This window comes from Odocoileus virginianus, chromosome 29, assembly GCF_023699985.2.
Source record: "Odocoileus virginianus isolate 20LAN1187 ecotype Illinois chromosome 29, Ovbor_1.2, whole genome shotgun sequence".
NCBI lineage: Eukaryota > Metazoa > Chordata > Mammalia > Artiodactyla > Cervidae > Odocoileus > Odocoileus virginianus.
This window is the reverse complement of record NC_069702.1, coordinates 31,868,483-31,892,239: the sequence shown is the minus strand read 5'-3', so window position 1 is coordinate 31,892,239 and position 23,757 is coordinate 31,868,483. Positions and strand designations below refer to the sequence as shown.

At 36.9% G+C, this 23,757-nt stretch overlaps 1 protein-coding gene and 2 non-coding genes across 4 annotated transcripts in view; all 3 read right to left on the bottom strand.

Moving 5' to 3' along the window:
- CENPC (centromere protein C) overlaps positions 1 to 19,527 on the bottom strand; it is a 90,663-nt gene extending 71,136 nt beyond the window's left edge. The window contains exons 1-6 of one of the 2 annotated variants that reach the window (XM_070458341.1): positions 19,295 to 19,527; positions 13,756 to 13,802; positions 12,151 to 12,224; positions 11,205 to 11,299; positions 7,603 to 7,708; positions 193 to 475 (exon numbers count right to left, since the gene is read on the bottom strand). In XM_070458341.1, coding sequence (XP_070314442.1) covers positions 193 to 475; positions 7,603 to 7,708; positions 11,205 to 11,299; positions 12,151 to 12,224; positions 13,756 to 13,802; positions 19,295 to 19,312 — 623 coding nt within the window. In that variant the 5' untranslated portion in view covers positions 19,313 to 19,527. The remainder of the gene's footprint in view (positions 1 to 192; positions 476 to 7,602; positions 7,709 to 11,204; positions 11,300 to 12,150; positions 12,225 to 13,755; positions 13,803 to 19,294) is intronic. The other variant, XM_070458342.1, reaches the window with a different exon arrangement.
- Positions 15,066 to 15,135, bottom strand: LOC139032100 (small nucleolar RNA U2-30). The gene has a single exon (XR_011484645.1). It is a non-coding gene; the product is annotated as a small nucleolar RNA U2-30 (small nucleolar RNA).
- LOC139032101 (small nucleolar RNA U2-19) lies at positions 15,294 to 15,375 on the bottom strand. The gene has a single exon (XR_011484646.1). It is a non-coding gene; the product is annotated as a small nucleolar RNA U2-19 (small nucleolar RNA).
- Positions 19,528 to 23,757: the final 4,230 nt, after the last annotated feature.

Genomic DNA, 23,757 nt, shown 5'->3' with positions numbered 1-23,757 from the left:
CAGAAGTACACTTTAAGGCCTTCCATAGTAAATATAAATTGAATATATACCCAATGTATGTCTACTTTTCTCATAACATGTAAATATTCAATACTTATTATAAAATACACGAGACCAAATTACCCATTTTTTTAAATAAAAAATGAAGTTGTTACGGAAAGATAAATATTTCATAAATAAATAAAACTTCACCTTTTTCTGGTTTTATGAGAAATCTCTGTACTTGAAGATAGCATATTTACTGAATTGTCGGAAGTGTAGGTCTCTCTCTTTTGGGCAACAGATGGACTACCCTTTTGCAATGAAGATGCTTTTATATCCAGGTCAAAAGGTGAGCCAATAGATAAGTAACACTCTTCATCAGCTTTACTGTGATTATCTTTTAGTTTTTTACTTGACATCTTTCTCAAGTCAGATGTATTTTTAGAACGAACATCAGTTGCCAAAATTTTCTGATGAACCTCATGGTCCTGAACTAGAAAAAAAATTATATGAAGATATTAGAAACTCTTTAAATAATATTAGAACAAAAAAAAATGTGCTTTCTGAAGTTCAGCAACAATTAGAAAGTTTTCAGAAGACTCACAAATCTTCAAGTTTATAATCAAAGATCTAGGAATAAAATATACAAGTACTTTAAAAATTCTAATTTATGAAATTAATAAACTGAAAGATGTATTTGGTCCATGTTCCACAGTTCTGAAATGAGTAAAAGCTTCAAACATAGAAAATTCAGTTTTATTAATACATAAAATTTATTCAAGATTTGAATATAGTCAAACTCATAGAAGAAGACATTAGAAAAGTGGATGCCAGGGACTGCGAGGAGGGAGAAATTCAGAGTTGCTGATTAACAGATGCAAAGTTTCAATTGTACAAGATAAATAAATTAGAAGTCTAGTGTACAACATTGCGGAGAAGAAAATGGCAACCCACTCCAGTACTCTTGCCTGGAAAATTCCATGGACAGAGGAGACTTGGTGGGCTGCAGAACATGGGGTCACTACAAGTCGGACGCGACTGAGAGACTTCACTTTCACTTTTCACTTTCCTGCATTGGAGAAGGAAATGCCAACCCACTCCAGTGTTCTTGCCTAGAGAATCCCAGGGACGGGGGAGCCTGGTGGGCTGCCATCTATGGGGTGGCACAGAGTTGGACACGACTGAAGCAATGCAGCAGCAGCAGCAGCAGTACAACTTTGTGTCTATAGGTAACAATACTCTACTATACACTTAAAAATCTGTTGAGAAAGATCTCACTTAAAATATTTTGATCACAACAAAATAAAAAATGTTTTAAAGATTTGAATAAATCTATACATGAGAAACGCTGGGCTGGAAGAAGCACAAACTGGAATCAAGGTTGCTGGGAGAAATATCAACAACCTCAGATATGAGGACGACACCACCCTTATGGCAGAAAGGGAAGAGGAACTAAAGAGCCTCTTGATGAAAGTGAAAGAGAGTGAAAAAGTTGGCTTAAAGCCCAACATTCAGAAAACTAAGATCATGGAACCTGGTCCCATAACTTCACAGCAAATAGATGGGGAAACAGTGGAAACAGTGTCAGACTTTTTATTTTTTTGGGCTCCAAAATCACTGCAGATGGTGATTGCAGCCATGAAATTAAAAGACGCTTACTCCTTGGAAGGAAAGTTATGGCCAACCTAGATAGCATATTAAAAAGCAGAGACATTACTTTGCCAACAAAGGTCCGTCTAGTCAAGGCTATGGTTTTTCTAGTATGGTATGGTATGGGTGTGACAGTGGACTATAAAGACAGCTGAGCACCAAAGAATTGATGGTTTTGAACTGTGTGGTGTTGGCGAAGACTCTTGAAAGTCCCTTGGACTGAAAAGAGATCCAACCAGTCCAACCTAAAGGAGATCAGTCCTGGGTGTTCTTTGGAAGGACTGATGCTGAGGCTGAAACTCCAATACTTTGGCCACCTCATGCAAAGAGTTGACTCATTGGAGAAGACCCTGATGCTGGGAGGGATTAGGGGCAGGAGGAGAAGGGAACGACAGAGGATGAGATGGCTGGATGGCATCACCGACTCAATGGACATGAGTCTGAGTAAACTCTGGGAGTTGGTGATGGACAGGGAGGTCTGGCATGCTGTGATTCATGGGGTTGCAAAGAGTTGGACATGACTGAGCAAGTGAACTGAATGATACATAGTTAAGGGCTTCCCAGGTGACTCGGTGGTAATGAATTTGCCTGCCGCAAGAGACCTGGGTTTGACCCCTGGGTCAGGAAGATGCCCTGGAGAAGGAAATGGCAGCCCACTCCAGTATACTTGCCTAGGAAACCCCATGGATAGAGCAGTCTGGTGAATGGAGTTGCAAGAGTCAGACACTACTTAGTGACTAAACAACAACATACATAGCTAAAATAAGTAATAGGTAATCCTAGAGAAATTATGAGATTCAATCTTTAGGTAGAGTCGAGTAAACTAGGGCAGCTAGATGAGCACACTTTTGCACATATACATACATATGTACATACTGAACAGATATAGATAGATATACAATATACATGTCTATATAGAGAGAATATTAATATGTATGTATGTATTTAAAGAGAAGACACTTTGGACTTCAAAATATAAGAATGTATAAATTTAAATAAATAAATCTAAGAATATACTTAACCAGTGGGAGATGTTATCTCATTATAGCTTTGATTTGCTGTAATAGTAATAATCTCTCATAATGAGCGATGTTAAGCATCTTTTCACGTGTTTATTAGCTATCTGCATGTCTTTTTGGAGAAATATCTGTTTAGGTCTTTTTCCCACTTTTTGATTGGATTTGTTTGTTTTTCTGGTATTGATTTATAAGAGCTACTTGTACATTTTGGAAATTAATTCTTTGTCAGTTGTTTCATTTGTTATTATTTTCTCCCATTCTGAGGGTCGTCTTTTCACCTTGTTTACAGTTTCCTTTGCTGTGCAAAGCTGTTAAGTTCTTAATTAGGTCCCACTTGTTTTTGTTTTTATTTCCTTTACTCTAGGAAGTGGATCATAGAGGATCCTGCTTTACATCATCGAGTGTTCTGCCTATGTTTTCCTCTAAGTTTTATAGTTTCCTCTCTTACATTTAGGTCCTTAATCCATTTTGAGTTTATCTTTGTGTATGGCATCAGGTACGTCCGACTCTTTTGCAACCCCACGGGCTATAATACAGTCCATGGAATTCTCCAGGCCAGAATACTGTAGTGGGAAGCCTTTCCCTTTTCCAGGAGATCTTCCCAACCCAGGGATCAAACACAGGTCTCCTGCACTGCAGGTGGACTCCTTACCAGCTGAGCCACCAGGGAAGCCCACACGGTGCGATAAGTGCTCTAACTTCACTCTTTTACACATGCTGTCCAGTTCTCCCAGGACCACTTACTGAGGAGGTTATCTTTGCCCCATTGTATATTCTTGCCTTCTTTGTCAAAAAGAAGGTACCCATAGGTGTGTGGGTTTATTTCTGGGCTTTCTATCTTGTTCCGTTGGTCTATATTTCTGATTTTGTGCCTGCACCATACTGTTTTGATGACTGTAGCTTTGTAGGATAATCTGAAGTCAGGAAGCTTGCCTCCTCCAGCTCCATTCTTTTCTCTGGACTGCTTTGGCTATTCAGGGTCTTTTCTGTTTCCATATGAATTGTGAAATTTTTTGTTTTAGTTCTATGAAAAATGCCATTGGTAATTTGATAGGTATTACACTGAATCTGTAGATTGCATTTGGGTGTACAGTTGTTTTCACAATATTGATTCTTCTTACCCAGGAACATGGAGTATCTCTCTGTTTATGTCATCTGATTTCTTCATCAGTGTCTTAAAATTTTCTGTATACAGTTCTTCTGCTTCCTTAGGTAGGTTTATTCCTAGATATTTTATTATTTTTGTTGCAATGGTGAATGGGATTTATTCCTTAATTTCTCAGATTTTTCATCATTAGTATATAGGAATGCAAGTGATTTCTGTGTATTGATTTTGTATCCCACAATTTTGCTGAGTTCACTGATTAGCTCTAGTAATTTTCTGACTATCTTTAGGGTTTTCTGTGTATAGATTCATGTCATCCACAAACAGCAGGAGCTTTACTTCTTCTTTTCCGAAATGGACTCCTTTTATTTCCTTTTCTTCTCTGATTGCCATAGCTATGACTTCCAAAACTATGTTGAAAAACAGTGGTGAGAGTGGACACCCTTGTCTTGTTCCTGATCATAGAAGAAATGCTTTCAGTTTTTCACCATTGAGAATGTTTGCTGTGGGCTTATCATATATGTATGGCCTTTCTATGTTGAGGTAGGTTCCTTCTGTGCCCATTTTTTTAAGAGTTTTAATCATAAATGGGTGATGAATTCTGTCATAGGCTTTTTCTGCATCTATTGAGAGGATCATGTCATTTTTATCTTCAATTTGTTAATATGGTGTATGACATTGATTGATTTCATATAATGAAGAATCCTTGCATCCCTGGAATAAACCCAACTTGATCATTGTATATGAGCTTTTTAATGTGTTATTGAATTCTGCTTGCTAGAATTTTGTTGAGGATTCTTGTATCTATGTTCATCAGTGATACTAGCTTGAAGGACATAAATGTATAAGATATATATTTATATGTAGAAAAGCTAAATGATACAAAAATAAGAATTTCCACAAAATTCCTATACAAATCAATCCAACTTTAGTGAAAATCATAACAAAATTTTACTGGAAACAATAAATAAAATTCATAGAAAGTAAAAACTTCTAAGAGTGGCAGAACAGTGACTATAAACACTTTTATATCACCATATTGCTATAAAAATACTATTAGTAAAACAGTATTGTGTTGACATTAAGAAGAAACAAACGGACCAAAATTCAAAAGTACATTGAGGGACCTCCGTGGTGGTACAGTGGATAAGAATCCATCTGCCAATGCAGGGGACACAACCACATGCCATGGAGCAATTAAGCCTGTGCACAATTACCGAGCGTGGGCACTGCAAGTACTGAAGCCCAGGAACCCTAGAGCCCGTGTGCCGTGCGCTGCACCAGAGAAGACACTGCAAGGAGCAGTCTGCACACCACGATGCAGAATAGCCCTCACTCATTACAACTAAAGAAAGCATGCACCCAGGAACGAAGACCCAGCATAGCCAAAAATGAATTACTTTTTTTAAAGCTTATTGAATGATATATGATAAAAGTAGCCCATTGAGATGAGAATGGATCAAGTAACTAATGAACGCACCTAGCACAAATGACCATCGTGAAGAAAGTAATTAATAAAATTATAACATTACGTCACATTATATACCAAAACACATTCCAGATGGATTAAAAATTTTAATTAAGAAGAAAGACACTAAAATGAAAATCTAAGTATTACATATACTTTCAGGATAAAACAAATCTTTTAACCAAAAAAGGAAACAGGAAAAAAAAATCCGACATTTGACAAGTCAAATAAAAAATGTTACCTATCATATAAGATACTATAACCAAAATCCGTACTAGTCAAGGGATCATTTGGAAAAATACCTGTCACACTATTACAGACATTTAATTACATATATTCAATTAAAGATCTCTCATAAACTAGAAGAAACAAATGGGCAAAGCATATGGACAAACAACTAAGATAAAAAGAAATTCAAATAGCCAGTAAACTTATAAAAAGGTGTTCAAACTCAGTGGCAATCACAGAAATACAGTAAGGTAACAGATTACTTAATACTGATCAAACTGGCAAAAAAGTAGAATAAAAGTGTATCAGGTGAAAGGTATATTCTTACATTACTGGTAAAAAGCAAATTGTGAAAGTCTCTTTCCCAAGTGTGCATACACATGCACACATACACACATTTATATACATATATAAGTATAATAAATATGTTATAAATACATATATAAATGAATACATATTCATTAAGGAGCACCAACAAAGATATGAAAGGATTCAAGGTTACCTCAGCAGGATGAGGGAAATAAGGATTAGTAGTTTCTTGTTTTAAATCTTTGACTCTTACCTCAAATGAAGAACTTTTCTGATTTGAAAAATATAAATAAAACTTTAAAAAGCAGCACCACATATAACTGACTAAAAGAAATGGAACAAAAGGAGAAAAGAGAAAAATACTGACCACGTATAGTCAAACAGCAAATCATTATGGTGTATTCCTGAAACTAATACTATATAAATTATCCCTCAGTCTTAAAAAAATGCTCAATAAGTCCGTGGAGAGGCCCACATGGGAGAAAAGAAAGGAAGGCTTCCTGCCAGCAACCAGCCCCACATGAGTCATCTTGGAAATAAATCCTTAGCTCCAGTCAAGTCTTCAGATGACTGCAACCTCAAGCGAGTACCATCTAACTAAGCTGCTTCTGAATTCCAGACCCACGGAAACTGTGCAGATAATAAACATTAAAAGAAAAGAAGAAGAAAAAAAGGACAGGAAAGGACAAAGAGAAATCTATTTTAAAACTCTTAAAGCTGTGGTCCCTATAATAATTCTTAATGTCTCTTGCCACATTCCTAGTAAGCAGTGTTCCTACAACTAAAACAAAGAAACAGAAAATAATCAGATAAAACCATTGTTCTGCAAATCAAAGCAACAATGTACCTACCAACTCACACCAGTCAGAATGACCATGACTAAAAAGTCTACAAATAATTAATGCTGGAGGTGGTGTGGAGAAAAGGGAACCCTCTTACAATGTTGGTGGGAATGTAAACTGGTATAGCCACTATGGAACACAGTACAGCTTCCTCAAAAAATTAAAAACAGAAGTGCCACAAGATCCAGCAATCCGACTCCTGAGCATATACCCAGACAAAACAATAATTTAAAACGATACATGGGCCCCTATGTTCATAGTGGCACTATTTACAACAGCCAAGACATGGAAACAACTTAAATACCCATCGACAGATGAATGCATAGATGAGGTGGTATATATGTGCGTGTGCACTGGACTATCACTCAGCCATTAAAAAGAACAAAATAATTCCATTTGCCGTAAATGGACGGACCTAGAGGTTAAGGTCCATCTTAGCGAAGTAAATCAGAAAGAGAAAGACAAATACTGGGTGATATCACTTACACATGGAATTTTAAAATGTGACATAAATGAATATATCTATGAAACAGAAACAGACTCATAGATAACAGACTTGCAGTTGCCAAGGGGGAGGGAGGTTGGGAAGGGAAGGATAGGGAGCTTGGGATTAATAGATGCAAACTACTGTATACAGGATGGATAAATAACAGGGTCTTACTTAGAGCACAAGGAAATATCCTATCTATCCTGTGATAAACCATAATGGAAAAGGATATTAAAAAGAATATTTGTACATATATATGTACAGCAGAAATTGAACACAACATTGTAAATCAACTATATTTCAATAAAAATTTTTAAAACTTATTCATGTTAAAACACACACACACACACCCCAACAGACTTGAGAGAGGCTCAAAAACAACTTCATCTATTTCACAATTCTGTCTAGGCTGACCCTGACCTTGTCCCACCAAGACAACATTGTGCTACCTTAAGCATTTTTACCTTTTAAAATACACTGAGGCAAATATTACCCATGGGGATGCTACCAACCTGATTTGCTGACAGCTTCATTTGGTTCTACAGTTAACTGCAGAGGGGCTTCTTTCTTCCTTGAAGAAACTGGACCTGACTTTGGATGTGATTTCTGGCTCTGAGTCTAAAAGAGATACAGCATTAGATCTACTCTATTTAATTACCAATTTTGATTAAATATATTTGTTTTTAAACTGAAAAAAAAATTTTTTAAACATGAAATGAGCTGGTAAAGTTGTATACCTAAATAGCAATACCACTTCTAGGCATACACACTGAGGAAACCAGATCCGAAAGAGACACGTGCACCCCAATGTTCATCGCAGCACTGTTGATAATAGCCAGGTCATGGAAGCAACCTAGATGCCCATCAGCAGACGAATGGATGAGGAAGCTGTGGTACATATACACCATGGAGTATTACTCAGCCATCAAAAAGAATTCATTTGAATCAGTTCTAATGAGATGGGTGAAACTGGAACCCATTATACAGAGCGAAGTAAGCCAGAAAGATAAAGACCATTACAGTATACTAACACATATATATGGAATTTAGAAAGATGGTAACGATAACCTTATATGCAAAAAAAAGAAAAAGAGACTCAGATGTATAGAACAGACTTGTGGACTCTGTGGGAGAAGGCGAGGGCGGGATGTTTCAAGAGAACAGCATCAAAACATGTAAATCTAGGGTGAAACAGATCACCAGCCCAGGTTGGATGCATGAGACAAGTGCTCAGGCCTGGTGCACTGGGAAGACCCAGAGGGATGGGGTGGAGAGGGAGGTGGGAGGGGGGACCGGGATGGGGAATACATGTAAATCCATGGCTAATTCATTTCAATGTATGACAAAAACCACTGCAATGTTGTAAAGTAATTAGCCTCCAACAAATAAAAATAAATGGAAGGAAATAAATAAATAAATAAATAAACTGAAAAAAAAATTTTTTAAACATGAAATGAGCTGGTAAAGTTGTATACTTAAATAACTCCATAGAAACCAAATTCATATAACCTATCATAAAAACAATGAATAGCTTTTAAAAACCTAAAGAAGATTAGATAAATAAATTGCCATATAGGCATTTAACATCACAAATACAAAAGAAATGAATAAACTAAAGGAACATGAATGATTACGTTAAACAAACAAAAAAGCAAGGTGCAGAAGACTGAGATCAGAGACATGTGACAAAACCGAAGGTAAAAGTAACACACTGAAAATAGAGACATTAAGTAGAAGTATTCAAAATGCAGCTTCCTCCTTGCCCCCACTAGTCTGAGAACACTCACTGTTAAAATCAGACACCCAAGCAGGAGAGATTTCTTTGTCAGAAAAACTTTTCAAGTCAGAGAAGAAAGCCTGGAGATACTAACAAGAAGCTTTTCACAATGACATGGCCCATACAGATCACACTACAGCAAAATCTAACAATGTACAACTCTTAAGTATGCAAAATTTCCAATTACCATTTTCGTTTTACATTCGTGAAAGTGAGGAGACCAATAACGATCACTGGAACATTTGGCAAAGGTTCTAGTGTAAGCATGTGACTCAGATGGTAAAGAATCTGCCAGCAATGCAGGAGACCCAAGTTCAATCCCTGAGTCAGGAAGACCCCCTAAAGGGAATGGCTACCCAATCCTGACCTTGTCCCACCAAGACAACATATGTGCTACCTTAAGCATTTTTACCTTTTAAAATATACCGAGGCAAATACTACCCACGGACAGAGAATTCCATAGACAGAGGAGTCTGGTGGGATATAGTCCATGGAGTTGCAGAGTAGGGCCCAAATGAGCAACTACCATACACAATGGATAATGTTAAATTAAAATTCTCTCTCCAAACTAGGGCTTCTCATGTGGTGCAGTGGTAAAGAACCCACCTGCCAATGCAGGAGATGCAGGTTTGATCCTTGGTCCGGAAAGATTCCCTGGAGAAGAAAATGGCAACCCACCCCAGTGTTCTTGCCAGGAGAATCCCATGGACAAAGGAGCCTGGCGGGCTACAGTCCATGGGGTCACAAAGTGTCAGACATGACGTAGTGATTAAACAAGAACAAAGTTATCCATTTGGGAAACCTCCAGGATCCAACAAGTCATGCCATTCCTGCACAAGTGTCAAAAGCTCCGCTTTCCCTCAGTGGACTCACTGTTTGGGCCAATCTAAATAAAATCTTCAGCTTTTTCCCAAAATCAGCAATACTCTCAGGGAAGAAAATGACTAACAATCATCAACCCTTATTCTAAGGATTTCACTCTCTTTTTTAGTTCATCTAGTACTTGTTGCTTCCACAACTCTCATGTCTCTAAAAAACATGAGGTTTTTTGCATGTTATTCTTTTGTTAAACTAGCTGTTGCAGCAGAAGCACTGACCTACTGCAATCTGTTACATCCTACCTGAAAGTAGAACCTCTACCCTTGGTATCAAAGCCCCACAAGAACATTTTGAGAAAAGAAAATATTGTTCATGAACATAGATGCAATCATCTTAAAGTATTAGCAAACCAAATCAGAACTGGTTAATACTTCATGACCAAGCCAAGATTATCCCAGGAAACTTAGCTGATTTAACTTTCAAAAATTAATATCATTTATCACATTAAAAAAAGTCTCTCAATGATGACCACAATGGATGTCTTCATTCCTTGGAACCAAAAGGCTTTATGTGGTTAATTATTTGTTTATATAAGTTTCTAGTGAATGTTATTTCTGGCATTACAGGTATTCCTCTCAGATACTGTAAATTCAGTTTCAGACCACCCCAATAAAGCAAGTACTACAACAAAGCAAGGCACATGAATTTTTTGATTTCCCAGTGTATATAAAAACTATGTTTCCACTAAACCATAGTACAGTAAGTGTGCAATAGCATTATGTCTAAAAAAATGTGCATACCTTAATTAAAAAATATTTATTGCTAAAAAATGTTAACCACTGTCTGAGCCTTCTAGAAGTCATAATTTTTTTTGCAATAGTAACTTCAAACATCTCTGATCACAGATCATAACAAATGTAATAATAATAAAAATGTTTCATATATAGTGAGAATTACCAAAACATGACACTAGAAACATGAAGCAAACAAATGCTGTCAGAAAAAAACAGCGCTGAAAGACTGGCTTGACAGAGGGTTGCCACAAACCTTCAATTTGTAAAAAGTGCACTATCTGTGAAGGGCAACAGGCAAAGCACAATATATGATGTATGTCTATATATAATTTTTCTCTTCAATTACTACTGTGCTTTTGAATAATTTGTCCTCAATCATTAGCTTCAAAATCTCTATTTCAAAGGTGGCTATTTTGTAGAGTTAAGTTAACGTATCCCTCTTAGGATACATAATCAATAAAAGACTGATTTCCCTGTTCAGCAATAAACTGCCTTCAATAAGAGTGAAAAATAATTGTATTATAATTTGATTATTCTAATTCCCAGACCTCCAATTTCAACCACAGGAAATGTAGGACCAAAATTTTCATAAAATATCTCTAAATTTCATGTAAACTCAATGGAAATATAGGATTGCTTTTAAAGAATAAGACTTACAAACAACTAAAATGTATCTAATTTTGTGTATTGAGCTTTACTCATTAAGCTCCCCTTTTTGACTTACCTCTTTGCTTGATGACTGAATACAAATATCTTTTGTTTTAGGTGTTGAATAAGGCACTGATTTTGTGGCATTTTTGCTAAAATCATTGGCAACACCTAAAAAGTAAAAAAAAATTTAAACGTATAAAAATTTTTGGTTACAATTAAAAGAAGTCCTATATGATACATGAAGAATTCTTTTGATTCTTTTAAGCACAATTAGTTTAACTGAAGTACAAACACAATTCAATATTCAAATGTACCTAGAAGGCATCAGGAACTGAAAAAAAGACAGACAAGATTCCCCAAGGAGTACGTGCCAACTCATCTTTCAGAACTTAAAAAGAAGAGATACTTTTCCACTTTGTGTGCCTTTCTTTGGTTGTCTTTTTTTGGTTTTGTTTGTTTGTTTTTGTTGGCTTTTATTCCTTCTGATACTGATCAGCACTTAGAAAAGTTTTCTAAAAGAAAACTTGCCATAATATATCTTTTCTTTAGGAAGGGGTACAAATTACTAAATGTTATTTCAAGCTCTTCAGAGATCTTAAGAATTCTGCACATTCAGTTCCATTATTAAGATAACTTCCTCTAGTGTATGATAATTATTTACAGAATTCCAGACTATAGGAATCTAGTGTGAACTAAATGGAATAACAAATTATTCTCGTTTTTGCCAGTATTATCTTCAGTATGGAGAAGCAAATGGCAACCCACGCCAGTATTCCTGCTGTGAAAACCCCATGGATGGAGAAGCCTTGTGGGCTATAGTCCATGGGGTCGCAAACAGTTGGATATGACTGAGCAACTAACACACATCTTCAGTACACCAAAAGGTACATGAAGGACTGCACATGTACTTAAAACTCCTGGGAAAATACATACTGAAATGCTGGAACATATTTGCTAAATTTGATGTCAATGGACAAATTTATATTTCAGCCATCCCAATCCTCAAAGTGAAACCTTACTTTTTTCTTCAAAACAGTCTAGTAAGACTTCCAGTATATTCTTGCCTTGTTCCGTATTAATGTCAGGTGCCCTACTAAGAAACAAAGAAGGGAAAATGTTAATGTATCATTTCTAAAAGATATTTGCTAATTATTAATATCTATCTTGAAAATTCTGTATCTCCTTATTACAAAATACTAATTTTTACTTAGTAAGAAAAATATCACCATTAAAATCTGAGGATAAAACAAGTATTTGAGAGACCAAGAGGTCTCAAAAAGTATATGATGCAGTATGTTATTGTCTACATTAACAAGTATATTCCCTAATTGAACAGCCATGTCTAAAGCTGTTTTAGACTACTGCTATACCTAAAAAAGAACATAAAACTGTTTTGAACAAATTCAATCATTCCTGAAATGCTTCTTTAATAAAGACTCTATAGTCACAGCTCCAAGTAACACAGTCTTCCCTACATTTCAAATGCACTTTTGATTCAATTTATAAAGAAAGCTGAGCATCGAAGAATTGATGCTTTTGAACTGCGGTGTTGGAGAAGACTCTTGAGAGTCCCTTGGACTGCAAGGAGATCCAACCAGTCCATCCTAAAGGAGATAAGTCCTGGGTGTTCATTGGAAGGACTGATGTTGAAGCTGAAACTTCAATACTTTGGCCACCTGATGCAAAGAGCTGACTCACTGAAAAAGACCCTGATGCTGGGAAAGATTGAGGGCAGGAGGAGAAGGGGACAACAGAGGATGAGATGGTTGGATGGCATCATCAACTCGATGGACATGGGTTTGGGTGAACTCCGGGAGTTGGTGATGGGACAGGGAGGTCTGGCGTGCTGCGGTTCATGGAGTTGCAAAGAGTAGTACGCGACTGAGTGAATGACCTGAACTGAACTGAACCCTTAATCTTAAGGAACTAATGAATCAATACAATTTAATTAAAAATTGTAATTTTAGATTCACATGCAATTGTAAAAATAATATAAAAGAGATCCCTTGTTCACTTTATCCAGTTTTCTTCAATGGTAACATTTCACAAAATAATACAATATATTATCAAAACCATGATATGGATATTGAAAAAAATCACCAATTTTATTCAGATTTTTCCAGTTCTACATGTACTCATTTGCATGTTTGTTTGTGTATGTATTTAGTTCTATACACTTTATCATATTTGAAGATTCACTTATGACCACAATAGTCAAGGTGCTGAACAGTTCCATCACCACAAAGATCCTTCTATTGCCCTTTAGGGTCACACCCACCTTTTCTTTTTCTTAGCCCCACAGAATAAACTGCATCTTTCTGTTAGTACCATTCAAAGTGTAGAGTGCTTTATCCATAGCTGTCATTTAGTCAGAACTGAAACTGCCTCTTCCTGATCCATCACTCATCAGGCGAATTTCTTTTATGACTGCTATTTAGCCAATGCATTGTTTGCACTAATATTTCTCTATTAATATAAAATAATTAAGATGACTATACTTAACCAATGAACATATAAATCATTATTTTAGTCAGGGGTAATAGTTTTTCCTTTCTTCATTTAAAAATTCCACTTTCTAAAGATGGAAATAAAAATTATCTTAAAAGCTTAAGTATACAGATTACCTGGAAGGTCGGCAAAATCTTCTTCTGTAGTCATTTTTGAGATGATCCTGAAAGACAAGTAAATCATCAGTTTGGTGAAAAGTTAAGTTCTTCATTTATTCATTCAGCAAGTATTTGCTGATTGCCTACTATAATACTATAAAGAGGAATTCTTCTGGATCAAGTGAAAAACAACTTGGCTCACATTCACTGTTTCCAAACCTTTTTTATATTATTTCCTTACCCTGGATTCTTTTCATCATCTTCTTCCTCTTCCTACTCCTCCATCTCCCCCTACACCTCTTCCATCATCAATATCATACTATCTGGGCTTCCAGTAACTCAAGTTAGTCCATCAACAGTATCTATTTATCTTCTTTCCCTGTAGGTCAGTCCCTCTAAATAACAGTAAAGAATAGACGGGCATAAAATGACAATGAAAAAGAGAATGGAACAGAGGACCATCTGCAGACAAACACAAATAACAAACTTCTGAAAGATGGAAACAAATGAAACATGATAATTGATGAGACAGAATAAAAGAAGCAGCCTAAAGTAAGCTCAGAGGATACTGTCCTGGATGAGGAGTGAATGACCAACATAATGAAAATGCAAGAAGTCATATCTAGGAAACTAAGAGTGAAATATCAGAAAAACTGAGGATTAAAAAGTGCTAGAAAGTCTCCAAATGAGAAATTAGGTAACCCCAAAAAAGAAGAGGGATTTATTACATGGCGCTAGTGGTAAAGAACCTGCCTGCCAATACAGGAGACGTAAGAGACGCAGGTTCAATCTCAGGGTCAGGAAGATCCCCTGGAGAAGGGCATGGCAACCCACACCCAATATTCTTGCCTGGAAAATTTCAGGGACAGAGAAGCCTGGCGGGGTACAGTCCATAACATCACAAAGGGTCAGACATGACTGAAATGACTTAGCAACAAAGAAGGAGCCCCTATCAATGGAAATGACAGGAAAAAAATAAAACACATGGACATGTGGAAAGTGGAAGTGGAAAACATATTTGTGATAATCTGGGTCCTATCTTTTAAGTATAAAATCTATAAAGTTAACTTTTCAAGTTGAAAATTGGGTAGTAATAGGATAAACCGTATGCTTTTAAAAAATAAATAAATTATTATCAATATAAAATGCTTAGTAAGCTGTACTCTTCCTTGGCCCAATGGGATATAAATAATCCCACTTCATGTGAACACTCTCTTTACCCCACTCATGCTCTGACATTCTGACTCTCCTAATGCTCTTACACACAACTCTAGGCCACTGTAGTTTCCACTCACAGGGACTGCTACCTTGCTTCATTTTTTTTTTTTTGAGCTCAGATCAAGTGTAGAAACCTTCATAGTTATAAAGGTCTGTAGTAAAACCTTTTCATCACTGCTCAGAACGGATCAGCTTTTCCTAAACACACACTCCCAGCCAGCTCTCACCCACCCATCAGTTAAGTCCTCAGGTATCACTGTCACTTTCTACTGTGCGCGCGCGCACGCACACACACACACACACACACACACACCCCTTATTTTAAATTACCCTTTGCTTCTCAGAACTATAGAGATCATGCATCAGGCAGACTAAGGGGTCTTTCCTGATGCTCAGATTAGGCTATCTTCATCATCTTGCTTCACTTTTGAATTGAATTATTCAGAAAGATGAAGACATCTCTTAAGAGTTTAAGAAACCCGAGAACAGAGACTTTGTCTTAAGCTAGCTTATATTCTTCCCAGAGCTTTGCCAGTGTTGTATACCACAAAAACATATTTTGTTATCTTTTTGACATGCCAAATAAATAAGACTAATATTTATGAGATAGAAGTGTTTTTCTTTCAAGAAAATTAGTGTTTCACATAGCCTGTTCATTTCAGGAGGTACCTAAGGAGCAAAAGATTAAATCTATTTTACAGATAGCAAACTAAGGAACAAAGACATCTAACGAGTCTGCATTTTATCACAAGATAGAAAATTAATGTAAGCACTTAGGTCTCTCATCAGCACTCAACACTGAAACACTTAGGCAAATCCTTGATAATTAATGTTAGTTAACTCCCTCCCAAGGTCTAATTTAAGGTCATTCTTCTTATTTAACACAAAATGAAAAAGTCATATTTTCACACCAAATGTTTCTGAACATTAAATAACACCTGTAAAGTACTCGGTTCCTCTTTTAAATAGAAAAAATTTAAGGCTAAGACAATTCATTCCTTCAGCAAATATGAATCAAGCACCTACTAGAGGGACAAATGCTATTTTGGTGCAGTAGAAAATGAGTGGTGAACAAGACAGACAAGGTCTTTTAATTTTACACTAAAAGAGATACAAAAATTATTAATTTTCAAACACTCAAAAACTTTCAATTTCAACTCATCTTCATTCAGTTTCAGATTCTTTCATTCACTGTGAGATTTTGTTTCTCAAAGAAAATAATATATCTCACAGCTGAGTTTCTCAAACCTAGCATTGACGACATTTTGGGCTGAATGACTTGTGAGGTCCTGTCCCATGCACTGGTAGGATACTTGCTGCATTCCTGGCCTCCACCCACAAGATGCCCTTATACCCCCTCCTCATCCACGCCTTTTCAAAACCAAAAATTTTCCCAGGCAACACCAAACACCTCATTCACAGCAAAATTCCACCCAGTCTGAAATCACTAAAGTACAAGAATGACTGAGGATAATCTCTCAACTCCTTTCTCCCTTTGTCTTTTAAATGAGTTATGCAAAGTCAGATATTAGAACTAAAAGGGTCAAAACAATTCTAACTTTGGGGGGACTTCCCCAGTAGTCCAGTGGTTATGACTCTGGGCTTCCAATGCAGAGGTCAGGTAGTGGATTCGATCCCTTCTCAGGGAACTAAGATCCCACATGCCACAGCTAAGGGGTGGAGGTGGAGTGAACTGTGGGAATTTACCCCCAGCCAAATCTTCTCAACAAACTTTCATAATCAAGTGATTCTTGGACAAGCAACAAAAGTAGAATCGTCCCATTCCCCAGTGGATTTGAATAAAAGCTGGTAATAAAATCAGGAGAAGAACCAAACGGAGTCTATACGGAGTCCTGCACATGAGGCGGCACACATATCCATACTGTGCCAAGGGCACCTGCATCTTACCATAGCACTCTGAAAAGTCACTACTATATGAATAGCTGGATGTGTTTTACTGGGAAAATGATTTTTGTCTTTGTGTCAGCATTTCTGCACTATTGCTTTGGCTCAGTAATAAACATGAGACTTTTTGTTGGAAAATAAAAGTGAACTGCATTCAAAAGAGTAAGACACAGCAAACTGAACCAGCAGCTGCTCTTCCAGTTTCAGTATTGTCTCTCTCTCTCCTCCTTAATCTGAGAAGCCAAGTGCAGTCAATGGGGAGGACCACTACAAAGAAAAAAAAAGAGAACTTTGAAAAGAGACACAAGGGCAATGCTTACAGAAGACTGACAAGAAAAGCGCGCAGAAGGAAAAGCAGTCAGTGTGAGAACTAAGACAAGCTTCAAGCAGTCTAAACTTTCCATATACTGAAGGGCATCATCCTAAAACTAGGAGAAATTTCTAACAGGTGAGATCACAATGAGAAAAGAAGTTGTTTATTAATAATATCACTGATATTATTATTATTGATCATAGATTTTAAACACACGCCAACATCAATATAAATAAAACACTGATCATGGTTTTTAAAAAAGAAAGAATGAGAAGATAAACCACAGACCAGGAGAAAATATTTGCAAAAGGCACATCTGATAAGGGCTGCTATCCAAAATATACAAAGAACACTTAAAACGCAATAAAAAGAGGGAACTCCCCTGGAGGTCCAGTGGTTAAGGTTCCAGTTTCCAATGCAGGTGTGGGTTCAATTCCTGGTCAGGGAACTAAGATCCCACATGCCTCCCAGCACCACCAACAAATAAAAATGAATGAAAGAATTTTTTATCTCAATTAAAAAACAAATGGTCCAAAGACCTTAACAGATACCTAAGAAAATATACAAATGGCAAGTAAGCTTGTGAAAAGATGCTCTACATCATATGTCAATGGGAAATGCAAACTAAAGCCAGATACCACTATATATCTGACTGTGCGTCCAAAATCTGGAAAAATGACAATGCCAATTGTGGAAAAATGGGAACTCTCATTTTGGAAGGCAAAACGGTACAGCCACTTTTTTGTTGGTTTCTTACAAAAGTAAACATACTCTTACCAAATGACCCAACAACATCGCATTTTTCTTTAGTCAACAGTACGAAAGTGTTGGTATAGAGAGTTCTTTTTACCATGAGCACATGCATTATTTACATTATATATAATTGTCAGCTGGAAAAAATGCACAACTTAAAATTTATAATTTTTATTTGGTGACCTTACTTAGGACCATGGCTCAGGAGACAGACTCTCAGAGAGAACTACTCCGAAGAGGTAAGGGAGGACCTAGGATATACAGGAGTTTGGGCTGGGGGAAAAAAGAAAAATTAAGTATCAAAACTACTACTAATCACAAAAAAAGACACCTCAAGCTAATGATTTTAGTGCTTCTCTATATATATGCCACTTAGTGGCAGCTGCAGTTTCTGGTGGCCTGAAGGTGGGCTACATTCTGTTTACTTAAGAGGACAGCAACAATTTTTGTCCACAATAAACTTCTTTATGCATACAAGCATATATATATATATATATACACAACAATATAAATGGGAGTTCATCAATGCTAAAGATCTTAAACGGGGAGATAAAGTAGAAACTAGGAGTTTAGGATAGGGGCTGCTAAGGGTTGTATAACATATAATAACCATAACAGGCTATGCGGTCGCCAATAGTCGGATATGAGATTCAGCGGCCAAAACAACAAAACCGTAAATCTAAAGTACAGAAAAGTGAATACCAAGGAGTCCAGAAACTGTCCAATAAAAATGAGTTTCCGCCCCCTCAGTCATTCACCGCTTACACTTTTAACCAGTAGCTGCCTCTCAGAAACCTGTCAGAAACCTGCCTCTTTACACCAGCAATTCTGAAAGAAACGGGTCACTTCCAAGGCTTTCCAACACTACCAAGGACAGAAAATTATTGAGAGGACTACGAACTGAAAGCTCAGTCGCTCAGTGGTGTCCGATTCTTTGCGACCTCATGGACTGCAGTCCGCCAGTCCCCTCTGTCCAGGGGATTCTCCAGGCAAGAACACTGGAGTGTGTTGCCATGTATTCCTCCAGGGAATCTTCCCCACCCAAGGATAGAACCCTCCTCTCTCATATCTCCTTGCATTGGCAGGCAGATTCTTTACCACTGAGCGACCTGCTGAATTCCTAGAACTGAAGTTAGGCTCAAAAGTAGAAATCACAAGATTCTCAGAAGAGAAAGTTACCCGACACAAGTGGATTACAAAAAGCCTGAGGAAACACTGTAAGTAAAGTAACTCTGAATAGTGGCACCCGCTCACTTCCCAACTCAAAAACTTCGCGCAGCTTTCCATCGAAATCCTCCAGAAGCGACGACACCGGCCCGAAGCTTCATTCTCCCCGCCTCACCCGGTTCCAGGCAGGCCTGCACTTACCAGCCCCCATGCAGCCATGTTCCGGCCTGGTTCCGACCAGGAAGGGGTTTGGGGCGTAAGTCTACAAGGGTCAAAGCTCTGGGCAGCCCAACGAGGATTCAGTCACCCCAAAGCCAGCCAGAAGGCAGCCAGCAGCGCCCTTAGGCGAGAGAGAGGGAGAGGGCGGGCTCCAAGAAGCCCCAAGCTAGCCAGCGCGCCCAGCCGCGCGCCGCGCACTACGCAATTTAAAACGGACTGCACATGCGCAAAAGGGGCTTGCCGACTCCGACGGAAGAAAGACGTTGTGTGCCAGCCCCTCTCTTGTACTCGCCTCTCCGCCTTTTCGTAGCCCCGCCCGCCCCACCCCGCAGCCCCACCCCGCAGCCCCACCCCTTCCTCCCAAAGACTTAATCTCTCGCTCCCACAGCTTCCTGGTCATTTTCTGGCTCACTCTCCCTCTTTCCCACTGGGAGGAGGTGTAAAACTTCTTGATGGTCACATTACACAGTAAAAAGTAATGTTTGGAAGGATACAAGGTAAAAAATTGCTGAAAACAGTTAAAGAGTAATGTTTTACTGTGCAGGTTCATTAGCCACACCCCAGCCCACTTATGCATCACCTCTGAAAGGAATAATGGTATATTAATAATGGTGATGGATGATATATTTCTCCCCCCGCCCATTACGTGGCGGGGGGGAGGGAATTATTACTATTTCTGTGAGGCAGTGCCAACTAAATGGTCTATGTAAGTACATACCACTTAAGTGTGATGTCCTGAAAATCCTAAATCAGAAGCCTTGAAACCTGCTCAGTGGACTAGCTATCTCATGTATGACCAGCTCTGGCACCATTTTGGCAGGTTCCTTATTTACATAATGGGAAAGTTTACTTAGATGCTCTGAAGACTGACTAGACCTGACCATTTTATGATTCTATGACATTTTTTATGATTTAATAAAAAATGTATCAGGGAACTCAAATCAGAAAATGGATTACCTTCCCTTAGGCAAGGGAAACAAAAGCAAAAATGAATAAATGGGGCTTTATCAAGCTAAAAATATTTTGCATGGTGGAGGAAATTATCAAAAAAATGAAAAGGCCACCTATCGAAGGAGAGAAGGTATTTGCAAGTGGTACATACAATAAGGAGTAAACACCCAAAATATACAAAGCACTCATAATTTAACATCAAAAAGCTAAAGAACCCAGTTAAGAGTGAGCAGAGGAACTGAATAGGCATTTTCTAAAGAAGTAATACAGATGACTAATAGATACATTAAAAGATGTTCAACATGAAAAGGGACCCCTCCAACATTGTTGGTAGAATGTAAACTGGTACAGCCACTATGGAGAAGAGTACGGCGATTTCTTAAAAAACTAAAAATAGAGCTACCATATGATCCAACAATCACTCTCTTGGGCACATATGTGGAGAAAGTCATAATTCAAAAGGATATGTGCACCTCAATGTTTATTGCAGCTCTGTTTACAGTAGCCAAGACATGGAAGCAACCTAAATGTCCATCAAAAGAGGAATAGATAAAGGTGTGGTACATATATACAATGCAATATTACTCAGTCGTTAAAAAGATGAAATAATGCCATTTGGAGCAACATGGATGGACCTGGAAATTATCATACTATGTGAATTAAGTCAGAGAAAGACAAATATCTTATGATATCACTTATATACAGAATCTAAAAAAGAAAAAGATACAAATGAACTTATTTACGAAACAGAAACAGACTCACTTAGAAAACTAACTTATGGTTACCAGAAGGGAAGAGGGGAGCGGGGAGGGGTAGATTGGGATTTGAGGATTGACATGTACACATTGCTATATTTCAAATCGTAATCAATAAAGACCTACTGTATAGCAGAGGGATGCTGCTCAATATTCTGTAGGAACTTAAATAGGAAAAGAATTTGAAAAAGAATAGAAAAAAATTGCTCAACATCTCTAATTATCAAATTAGAAGTGCAAATCAAACCATAAAGAAAAGTCACACTTCACATGTCTGTCAGATGGCTATTATCAAAAAGACAACAAATAACATGTGTTGGCTAATATGGAGAAAAGGAAACACTTGTGCCCTGTTGGTGGCGCTGTAGGTAAGTATAGCCACTATGAAAAACAATGCAGAGGTAAATTTTAAATAGAAATATCATATGATTCAGCAATTTCATTGCTGTGTATTTAATCCAAGGAAAACAAAATTCAAAAAACACTAATTCATAAATATTTATGCACCCCTATATTCATAGCAGCACTGTTTACAACAGCCAAGATTGGACACTGCCTAAGTGTCCATCAACAGATGAAGGAATTAAGAATACTATTGGATCATAAAAAAGAATAAAATCTTTCCATTTCTGACCACATGGATGGACCTAGAGGGTAATATGCTATGTGAAATAAGTCTGACAAGAGAAAGACAAATACTGTATGATTTCACTTTTATGTTTAGTCTAAGAAACAAAAGAACAAACTTAACAAGATCAAAACAGTTTAGATACAGAGAACAAACAGGTGGTTATAGGGAGGATGGGGGAGGCAAGAAATAGGTGAGGAAGATTAAGAGGTACAAACTTCCAGTTTCAAAATAAATGAGTCACAGATACGAAATGTATAGCGTAGGGAATATAGTCAATAACTATGTAATAAAATATATTATTTATTGAATAAATTAATTGATCGAGTTGAACAAGTAATTTTTTTAAAATCTGTAATGTTTTAACAAATGTTGTTACCAGAAAACTTTTTTTTTTTGTAGGAAAGAAGCATTGAAAAATCAGACAAGTCCGAGTTTCACTCTACTTCACTAATTCTGCCATAATGAGCAAGTTAAACTGTAAGTTTCTCAATTCTCCTGTCTGTAAAATAGGAATAATGTTAAAGTTGTTGAAATCTGGATTACTTTGTTTTGAGATCTAGTTGAAATGCCTAAAACATAGCAAGAATTCAATAAATGATGTTACTGGTATTATTATGGTGCTTTTTAGACTTGGTCTAGCAGAAGTTTTGCCAACCAGACTATATTATATAATTTGGTCTCACACTTGAAATAGTAATACACACAATTATTTACTGAGTTCATACTGTATGGCAAGTTCTATCCTAAGTGTTCTCTATGCAATAACTTATTTAATTCTTAGAACATTCCTATGAGAAAAGACAGCTAATATTGACATTTTATAGTCAACAGAAATGGAACAGTCTTTAAGTAACTGCTGAAGATCACACTACCATTAAACAGTAGAGCTGGGCATGAACCCATGTGCATAACTATATAAAACTATGTGAACAGAAATGAGATCAGTGATTACCAGAGGATGATGTCATGGGGGAAGAAGACACTGACCACAGAGAGTCAGAGGGAAATTTTTGCAGTTTGGAAATAATAATTTATGTCTTGATTATAGTGGTGGTTACCTGACTATATGTATTTTTCAGAACTCTTAAAAGTGTGTTCATTTTTAAAAGGGTGAACTTTGTTGTAAATTATACCTCAATAGGGGTTTCTCTGGTCGCTCAGTGGTAAAGAATCTGCCTGCAATCTCCCCTGGAGAAGGAAATGGCAACTCACTCCAGTATTCTTGCTTGGAAAATCTCATGGACAGAGGAGCCTGGCAGGCTACAGTCACAAAAGAGTGGGACATGACTTAGCAACTAAATAATACCTCAATAAACTTACCTTGAAAAATTAAGAACATGAGAGAGAGAGACATACAAACCAAAGGCAATGTGTGAGCTTTGATCAGAGTCTGGTTCAGATCAAAGAAGCTATATTAGAGCATTAAGCAACAGTAGAAAAGGAAAATATTGACCATTGGATGACAGAGAATTGTAAATTTTCTTAGATATTATAATGCTATTGTTAATGTAAGAGAATGTCCTTACTCCATTTGTTAAGTATATTTACTTAGGTTTTTCTGACAAAATTATTTTGAGATTCAAAGATTATTAACTTGGCAGTTAATAGAGTGTTATTAAAGTTAATTAAGTGTGCTTGCAATATGCAGTTAGATGGCAGCAATGTTCACCAATAATAATAATAATAATAATAATAATAATAATAATAATGTTATACACTATGTATTAAAGTCCTGCATTAAGCTGGTAATTTTAGAGTGCTGTATAAACTGATCCAGCATTAAGTTTCCTATGCTATTTTGGCACCAATTGTTTGATTCTTAGTTGCAATTATACTTTGTTATATATACATTGATTCTCTTAACAAGAACATAACAAATCTTTATTCTCTAGTCTCCATTTCTGTTGCCTCTAGTTCACTTCTGGACAATATAATTCTTTTCTCATAAAACAGAGCTCTTGTAATTTAAAACACACATAGATTTTCAAAAATTTAATACAGTTCTGCATTATAATTTTAACCTTACAAAGACAAATTACTTTGATGGTACTAGGCAAAAATTTAAACAATGTACATTCATACTTGGGCTTCCTTGATGGCTCAGACGG